Raw genomic sequence first — 9,861 nt, forward strand, 5'->3', positions numbered from 1 at the left:
CAATAAAATATTTTTGAATTTTTTCATTTAATCTGAAAACTTTTTAAAGTAATATGGACAGATTTTATGAGTTCCCAGATGTTGCTTAAACGGATTATAAAGTAGATTAGATTCTGTTTGTAAAATATAATGTTCCTCAAATCTGCCAATTAACTATGTATCAGAATCCACAACAGTATTTAAGTAGGAGCTGTCATATAAGAGACCACTGGCAAAATATTAACATAAAAAATGAATATTTCAAAATAAATTGAGATCACATCCATGTGACTTGAGAGCAAACATAGACATGGGAGACCCCAATTGTGGATTCAGGTAGCAGTGGATCAGGTTATACTGTTGGAGTTTTCTCATTAGTTATCCGGGGATCACAACAGGAAGAACAGCATCCTCATAAAAGTCCTCTTAAACTTCAGAACACACTGTTGTTAATTTTTAATAAATAAAATATATTTCTATTCTATTCTATTCTATGCTTTTAATAGTCTCAAACTGTATTATATAACATTGATTTTCGCTTCAATTTTAACAATATGCTTATTGGCTAATGGTACCAAATTGGTTTTTAACTGTTAATTAATTTATTGTTTTAATTGTCAATTTACATGAGGATGCACACTGTGACATTGTGTGACATTGTCTCGGGTACATACGACAATAAGCGTGAATTGAGCTGAATTGAAAGCCATCACACACACCATGCCCACTGTGTGTCTGTGTGTTCATGCCAATTAACTCTTGTGTGTTCATGTTCCCGTGCGCGGCCAGGGGCTCCGCAGCTAGCCCTCAGTTAGCCTCTAATTAATAACAAAATCATCATCTTCTCGCCAGTCGCGAGGATGCATCATGAGCCCGATAAATGATTCGAAACGGAGCCGTTAAGGGTTCATACGGGACAGTTTAATGACCCTACATTTTCGGCCCCCGGCTCCTGGAACCCCAGCGCTACAACAAGGCGAGCATCAGAGCTCCGTCTGCGGATGTAAAGAGGAGACCCTCCGGTTAATTTATTGTTGGGGCGCAGCTAACCTTCGTCATATTGAACCATGATTTCCCCTTAGGATTGTCAGAAAGCTCCAGGTATGTAAGTGTGTTTATTTTCCTGCCGTTAGGAACATGTCACCGTTGCTGTCGCTTCGCGGTCGTTGTGTTCCCGGGGCTAACCCGGTGTTGTGCGCAAACTAGCACTCATGCCAAAAAAGAAAAGCTACATCGTAGAAGCACACAGATGAAAGGAACAGCTCTTGAAACAATAGTTTGAGTAATAAATTAGAATTTGTCTCTGTCTGTACCGCACTATACAGAGAATTTGAATCTTCAATATTTAAACGTGACGCTCTAAACAGCGAGGGAGCTGTTTATAGCCGGGAAGCGTTTTCCAGCACAACACCTGGCTAATGCTTCTTCTGTGGCTCTGTTAGCAGGTGGCTAGGCTAGCAGGCTATCTGTCCCTGGTTACCGTGATCTTTACCCTGGAGACTTAAAAAAAACGTTACGATGCGCAAACTCTGTTCATCAATTATTTTACTTCGCCCAACATTTGGAATTGTGTAAAAACGCATCGTAAACACACATTGACGAATTTAGTTTCAAAGAAAACCTTCATCCCTTTAAAATCATTCGATTCCAGGTGTGTTAACTTAATTTGTTTAGTGTTTTTGCTCTTAATAAATAAAGCGCGTCCCACATAACGCTTACGTTTGTGGTACAAATCTTTTTTTGCACCAATTTGTATTGAATTTAATACCATATCCCGTGCAAGGAATTATAGAACTGGTAGAAACTAAATTTGCTTTATTATTATAAAAATTTAGTGCATTTCATGTTGTTTACACCATAGCACACCATTGGTCTTCTCAATGTATTTAATTACTTAACACAAAACTCAATGTCGTTTTTAGTCCAAACCAGTCCAGTAAAAATGCTGCTTAGAAACAATCAGATTCAGGCCAATTAAGAACATGCATGGGAAAATGGTGGAAAGAAACTATTTTTTAACTACAAGAAACTTCCATCAACAGAAGGCTGAGCAGGTGATATCATCTGCCTTGGCTGGATGTGTTTTGGAGAGGATGTGAGACTGATGTAGATGGTTTTGCCAAGTAATAGCTGTCAAGAGAAAGAAGAAACCTAAGATGGGAACAATAATGACTGATCAAGAGTGAAAGGAAATGTGGTGGGGGGAAAAAAAGATGCTCAGAGATTACTGTCCCCTTTTTGTCTATTACATTCTAATAATAAAGAATTATAGTAGTATTCGTAGCCTAGAAGTAAAAAACACACAGAGCAACACTTTAGGTATGTCACTCTGACAATATTTGCAATTTTGTCGGCATTGCATAAATGAAACAAAGCAATCCTGTAATTAAACATAATTTTTTTGTTCATTTTGTCATTGTTTACTCACAGATTACCAATAAAAATATTACTGTAGTGCCAAAGCATACAGTAAATATGTGTTTTACAATTTTCTGGAATAAAGGATTTCAAATAATCTTTATTAGATACCCATCACAGAAAAATTAGATTCTGTGATGGGTATTTATGTTCAGACATGTTGTGTCTCATTTTCTGAACATCCCAAAAATTGTTGCATATTCAGGTCTACTACAGAGCCAGACAGGTTTAATGCCTCTCATGGAAAAGGTAGAAAATTCAATTGATGAATTTATGTGTTATTCCAAGTGCAACATTACATTTGAGTAAGGAAAATAATCACATATTAGAATATGTTTTTTAACTAAACAACCAGTTCTACAATATTTGATAGCACTAATAGTCCTTACAAGTTTGTTACTTTAAGTTTGCTTATAGAGGGGTAGCATGAAGATTATATATTAGTTTGAAAACTAAAGTTTACATTGTTTCGATGTTCTTTTGTTGTCAAAATCAGCGGTGTTGATGTGTGTCAATGTAAAAATTAATTAGATTTTTATTATCAACAAACTAACAACAGAAAAGGTACGCAATTCTGTTAAAACATCATGTTGAAATTGCAGCTTTTTAAATCATCAGTTGCCTCCAAATTCCACCCATCTGTTTAAGGAAATCGTGTTGTCTGCACCACATTAGATGTGCCCCTTATGTGTACCTCTACAACATGCCTGCCAACTAGAGTTCTATTGGTAGAAATTATATTGTAGTGTTTCATCAGAAGTCTGTGTGCACTGCACAGCTGCTGTAAAGCAAAGATTGCAACATTACTAAAGACCTCTAAAAGGTCAGGTTGAGCTATAGTTTAAAAGATTTCAGGCTAAAGCTGAGAAGGGAGTTCTAAAATAACTGAGCAATCCTTTTCATTAGAGTGTAGTTTCCTGATAATGTACTAGGAGTACTCTGTTTCTTCATGTGGTATTTCTGACAGTTTGTGTTTTCTTCCAGATGTAACTCAAGGATAAAGAGAAAGTTGTGGATTTCCCCCCCCATCTTTCCCAACATCTGCTTTTCTTCAGTGGGTTCCAGCTTAAGTCTTCAAAGCCTCGGTCACGGCGCCTTCGCCGAGCTAAGAGATGGAGTGAGTTTTCCCCCCTTCACACATTCAGAAGCCTGCGGCGAATTACTCAAAATGTCTCTCTTTCCCTCTTTAGCTGGGCCGCTCCAGCTGCCAAACTGAATCCGTACTCGCGAGCCCGCATGACGGAGGCCTGGCAGCAGCACGCCGTCGCTCCGCCTCCGGTTGTCCACGCCATCCCAGCAGGAGCTGAAAACGCTTTGAGCTGTGCTGTGTATGGGATCGTACTGCAGCCGGACGCCTCATCGTTGCAGCAGCAGCATGGAGGCGGACAGCAGCATGCAGGAGCTCAACAACATACAGGCGGACAGCAAGGGCAACATCCTTCTCAAGCCCAGCAAAGCTCTTTGCAGGTGGGAACAGAGTCAGGACACAAGTGTGGGACGTGTGGACACGACATCTCCCACCTGGCTAACCCGCTTGAACACCAGTGCATGGTGAGTCAGGACAGGTCATTCCAGTGCACTCAGTGTCTAAAGATCTTCCATCAGGCCACAGACCTACTGGAGCACCAGTGTGTTCAGGTGGAGCAGAAGCCGTTTGTGTGTGGAGTATGCAAGATGGGCTTCTCCCTTCTTACCTCGTTGGCTCAGCACCACACGTCGCACAACAGCAGCAACCCCATGAAGTGTTCCATATGCGAGAAGACGTATCGGCTGGGCTCCTCCGGGAACACGACACCCACATCCTCGAGCAGCTCCCAGCCGTCCAGCAGCGACGGGGCGTCGGCGAGCAGCAGCTCGTCCATCTTACCTTTCCCCTCGGCTCGGGACCGACCGTACAAGTGCTCCGTCTGCCAGAAGGGCTTCAAGCACCTCTCCGAACTCACGCGGCACGAGAGAGTGCACACGGGGGAGAAACCCTTCAAATGCGACACGTGCGACAAGGCTTTCAGCCAGTCGTCGCACCTGCAGCACCACCAGCGGACACACAGCAACGAGAGGCCGTTCAAGTGCGCTGTGTGCGAAAAGAGCTTCAAGCACCGCTCGCACCTCGTCCGCCACATGTACGTTCACTCGGGCGAGCACTTGTTCAAGTGCAACTTGTGCGAGCTGCACTTCAAAGAGTCGTCAGAACTGCTTCACCACCCCTGCCACCCCCAGGGCTCCCGACCGTTTCGCTGCGCCACATGCGGGAAGGGCTTTAAACGGCCGTCAGACCTGCGGCAGCATGAGCGCACGCACTCCGAGGAGCGGCCTTTTCATTGCGACGAGTGCCAGATGAGCTTCAAACAGCATTACGCGCTCGTGCGGCACAGACGGACGCACAAAGACCCCTCTGACCGGCCTTTCAGATGCAGTTTGTGCGACAAAGGCTTCATGCAGCCCTCACACCTTCTCTATCACCAGCACGTCCACGGCATGGACAACCTGTTCAAGTGCGCCTCCTGCCAGAAGGAGTTCAGCCAGTCAGGAGAGCTACTCAGACATAAGTGTGGGGAGTCATCCAACTCCTCGCCGGACAAGCCGTACAAATGCGACGTCTGCGGGAAGGGATACAAAAAGAGCTCCACCTTGCAGCGCCACCAGAACTCCCACTGCCAAGAGAAGCCGCTAAAGTGCTCGCTCTGCGACCGGCGCTTCCTGTCCTCCTCGGAGTTCGTCCAGCATCGCTGCGACCCATCCAGGGAGAAGCCCCTCAAGTGCTCTGACTGCGAGAAGCGCTTCAAGTACTCGTCGGACCTGAACCGCCACCGGCGTGTGCACACGGGAGAGAAGCCCTTCAAATGCGACCACTGCAGCAAGGGTTTTAAACAGCGTGAGCACTTGACCAAACACCAGAGCACGCACTCCCGGGAGGGCCAGTTCAAGTGCGTCTGGTGCGGAGAGCGCTTCAGTGACTTGGGCTCTTTGCAGGATCACACTGTGCGGCACACGTCTGATGGAGATGGTTACAATGTGCCACAGTGCATGTGAGCCATGACTTTTTTTTTAAACATTTTCCCTGAATGGACAGAACCATCAGCACTCCACCCACAGGCTGTTTATGAACCCAAACATCACTCTCGTTCAGGGCAGTCCTGGGCTGCATTCAGATTTCTTTGAACACAGTAAATTGGAAATTCTGGGTCTGGTTGAACAGTCGAGAAAAAAACTCCCAATTTTCATTTTTTTTTTAGGCATTTCTATAACGTTTGAAAACACTGAGACAAAAGATGTATTCAAATTAATTTAGTTTTGTAGCAAAACTAAACTTGGATGTTTTAAAGAACATTGGACAAAAATTGCACTTAAACTAGAGATGCATCAATTAGTCAAACAGTGATTCCGATCTGCCAATGGTCTCATCATTCAATGCTACTAATTCAGAGATGGACAATACATAAAATCCCATTCTTAATTACAAAATCAATCTGTGGAACATCACAATCGCAAAGAACTATTTGTATGCATTATTTGATGCATAAACTGGCATTGTCTTGGAACCTCTTCCTTTTCTGTGTGATTCAAAAATATCAAACAACTGTTGACACATTTTATTTTCTCTTTCATGTGATATAGTGGTTTGAGAGAAAAACTGGGATCAATTGTTAAAGCCCAAATATCGGCCTCAGTCCAGAAAATGTTGATTGGTGCATCTTTAATTAAGATGAATCATTTGTATCCCATTGAAGCATAGATTATTTATTACATATAAATCATGTCAGTAAACTAAAATACAAAGCTCAGTTAAACTTAATTTCAAAGATGTGTAATTGAAAAAGTTAAAGATGATTTAAAACCTACGAGTCATGTCTTGGACGACTTCAAATCCCTCATATTTATTTAGGTGCACTGCAGAAAAATGCGTAATGTCTCCTTTATTTTCATAAAGGATTGGCCTGGCATTTTCTATCAGAAAATATGTCCAGTTAAATTCATTCTTTTAGAAATCTTCTTGAGTTAAAAGAAGACTGTTCAACCGGACTCTTCTCTTTTCTTCTATACCTTGGTGTTTTATTTGTCCAACCCACGCTCAGTGATAGCATTACGGAGGTTAAAACAGAGATGTATTCGACCGCTAGCGCTGTTGTCAGGCCTCTTCCGGTTCATGATTACTCTAAAATATTTGATTTTTACACATTATCCCGCAACTACGTTCAATAGACATTCAATTTTAAACTGTTTTCCCATTTTGCTCGCGTGAACCTGAGGGGACCTCAAAGCGTTGGCGCTTCAAAGCAACATTGAGCATCTACAGCAAAATGTTATCACTACAAATCATTCAAACATACTTGCTATTTGCTACAAGAACATGCGTTTTAGTAATACAAATGGATCCATTCGATCCTCCTAAAACATTTACTGTTTTTCGATTTGATTTGTCCGTTTTGCCTTTTTTCTTTCCCTTTTTGTTTGCTTTGTCTTTTTTCCCTCTTTCATGTTTAATACTTTTAGCAAAAGATGAGAATTACCAGCGGACCATTTGAAACTTCTGCTCCTTACCCACAGTTGTGATGAAAAGAGAGTACACCCTCCTTCAGTTCTAGAGTTTGACATAACAAGACATAATAATAATGAGCTGGTCTTTATGAGGTTCCACATTTTTATAGGCTGACACGCAACTGAGTTTAGGCTGTCGTCATTAATTAAACAAAGATAAAGTAGAAAAACGTAAGTGCACATCACGGTTCAATCATCCTTAGCAGTAATAACGTTAAAGCTCAAATTGTTGTTGTACTTAACGTTGATGTACTATCCTTGGATTTCTGCAAACACAGTGCCGTGAATTATAGCTCAACCTCTCTACGTTAGTCTTGTCTGTGAAAATTACTCTACATTGTTCCAGCGGTTTTGTAGCTCATTCAGACGCAACATCGTAAATCTCGTTGTCCCACAATTATTTTTAGAGAGAAGAACTATTCTTCTTCAACCCTGTCAAAAAAAAATAAATCACAGTCTTCAGTCTTTTCTAACTATCCTGTCAGGAACTTAAATTTGCTAAATGAGGCCTGTAGAGTCTGAGATGCAGCTCTTAGATTTTTTTACACTTTTTATTTTTTAGCACTGCACAACCCGATGCAGAGGTAAATACTGTTTGGACACTAACTTATGGAAACTGCTGTTTCTTTCTTTTACATTGTCTGTTTCACTGAAGAACAATGGACTACTGTAATAAGAAGTTTATGGGCAGCTCCCATTGTACCATTGTGTTATCTTATTTTTCCTCTTACTTTTCCATTTTCACTTCATCTTTTCTAAGTAATGACTGTGTGGAATCTGTTTTGTATCACTGAATTCGGATCTAAATCACTTTAGAACTGGGCTACATCCTGACATGCGAAATGAGAGAGTGTACTTTCTTTTTATTGTGACCGGAGCTTCATATCTAACTGTGTATCTTTATAGTACCGTTGTGAGCCTATTGTCACATTCAGATAGCAGAGGGCATGTGCTCCCCATGTTTATTTCAGCTGGTGCTAGCATTACTGTACCAGTATATGATGCTGTGCCATGTAGGGTTCAGACTTTCTACAGAACTGAATTTAACCACCAGTTAAAGCCCAAGTGATTAAATCTAATGAAACCTGCCAGTTTAGACATACATAGAATTATTCACATATTTCAATTCATTGTTCTCATCATACTCCTGCAGAGGTTAGTGTTGTGGGATAATACGTATTGAAACCTCTCTCAGCGTGTACATATGAGCCAAATGATCAGAAATATCAGAAGTTGTTTTTCTGAAGAGTTTTCCAAAATTTTTTACTATGTGAAACGTTTCGACAAATGCTCTCTTTTTTTTTTTTTTTTTTTTTTTTTGTGGTTGATGTTTTTCTGGTCTGTGTAGTTTTATGGTGCCAGTGTGTTACCAGGACTCTCAAAGAGAAACCTTTGTGAGAATCTGATTGTGTGAATGTAAAAACTGTTTTAAACAGGGGATTTCAGAGCAACAGGAACTGATTTGACTGTCTCTCCGCCTTTGTTTTTTTATTTTATTTTTTTAAGTTTGTCCAGGCTGAGCTGCTCCTGTAGGACGGTTCTGCACCTCTGTGCTAAAAGACTTAGGAGTTCATTCTGTTGTTTTCTGTTAAGTTGTGTCTGTCGGGGCAGATTTGTTTCTGAATCATCATCTAAAATTGCCACGAGATTGTTGTGTCTCTCAAGAAGCCACTTTGTTTACGTGTCGACTGTGACTGCCTTCGTTTCTTATGTGTCCACCTTTCCTCTCTTATACGGTTTGAGTGCAGTATTAAATACATGATTTGAAGACGTTTTCTACAAAATGAGGAATTGTTGAGTCCATTTTAATTCAGCCTTAAAATGTTTGCTTTATGCCTCGCCTCTTAATCATTCAATGTATAAAAGCTAACCATAAATCTTTCTTCTATTACTTTATCATTTTTGCAGACTTTGAGGACAAGTTTGACTGTATTTTTATTGTTTGTGCTTGTTTATTTGCTCTCTTGATCTTTTATAAAAGTGGTATAATATGTGTTTTGTAGGAGTGGCGGACCAGGGCCTTGGGGTTGGTTTAAAATTTAAAAGTGTGCATTTGAAAGCTTTTTACATCCAGAAACGTTATTCATCTGTTCAAAGCCAAAGAACTCCAGTTGCTATTGTCTATATTATTTGTCTTGGTGTATTAGAGGATTCTTGTAAATTCTCAGAAAACAAAGTCCATCCTTCATTTGTTCTTGGTAGAAAAGAAAATCTACTCCATAGCTATCAAAGGGAGTGGGAATCTTCTTTATAAGCATAATTCCAACCTCAATTATTACTGGTTTTACTGGAAAAGAAAAAAATGCCATCACCAGTTAACTCAGTCATGCCCATGTTAGTACCCTAACCCCGTTGAACCCTGATGTTTTCCTCCTCTCTGCATGCTTGCTGTTAGTTTTTGTGTTTGCTTTTTTTTTTGTTCCTCCCCTCTTCACAGCACTTTTCCTTCCTGTTTTACAGCGTTTTTATTTTTGAATTGTTCTGTGGTTTATGTGAACGTTGAAGAAAAAAACTTGGAAAAGAAAAAACTTTGTGGCATAGTACAGTTCATTCTGAGATCATCTGTATGTTTGTAGCATCCATTTACACAGAGCACTAACAAATAAAACTTTTTTTCATTTATAATTATATGAGTGGTGACATTATCTGAAGAAGGTAAATTTAGGTGGCTACATAACTTGTAATGTTCCTGGATGTTTCAGTTTTTAGATTTTTATTCAGATTCATTACTAATTCAAGAGAATTCAGAGTTTAAAAACATTTCCTAGTTAAACAACGAATTTTGTCATGTAGCTCTCAGATATCAGTATATGGAGTTTATCTTAATCATAAGGATTTTATAACTTAGTTACAACCTTTTTTACTCGTTTATTTTTCTATAATTTAGTTTTTATAACACTAATTGTCAATAAATGTCTTTCCACAGCC

General features: G+C 40.3%; 1 protein-coding gene across 1 annotated transcript; it reads left to right on the forward strand.

The window, feature by feature from the left end:
* Positions 1-649: 649 nt before the first annotated feature.
* znf319b (zinc finger protein 319b) lies at positions 650-9,558 on the forward strand. The gene is made up of 3 exons (XM_044125331.1): positions 650-1,080; positions 3,382-3,514; positions 3,588-9,558. The coding sequence occupies exons 2-3, from the start codon at positions 3,510-3,512 to the stop codon at positions 5,425-5,427; spliced, it is 1,845 nt and encodes a 614-aa protein (XP_043981266.1). The 5' UTR covers positions 650-1,080; positions 3,382-3,509; the 3' UTR covers positions 5,428-9,558.
* The last annotated feature ends 303 nt before the right edge of the window (positions 9,559-9,861 follow it).

Source organism: Gambusia affinis, linkage group LG08 (assembly GCF_019740435.1).
Source record: "Gambusia affinis linkage group LG08, SWU_Gaff_1.0, whole genome shotgun sequence".
Lineage (NCBI taxonomy): Eukaryota > Metazoa > Chordata > Actinopteri > Cyprinodontiformes > Poeciliidae > Gambusia > Gambusia affinis.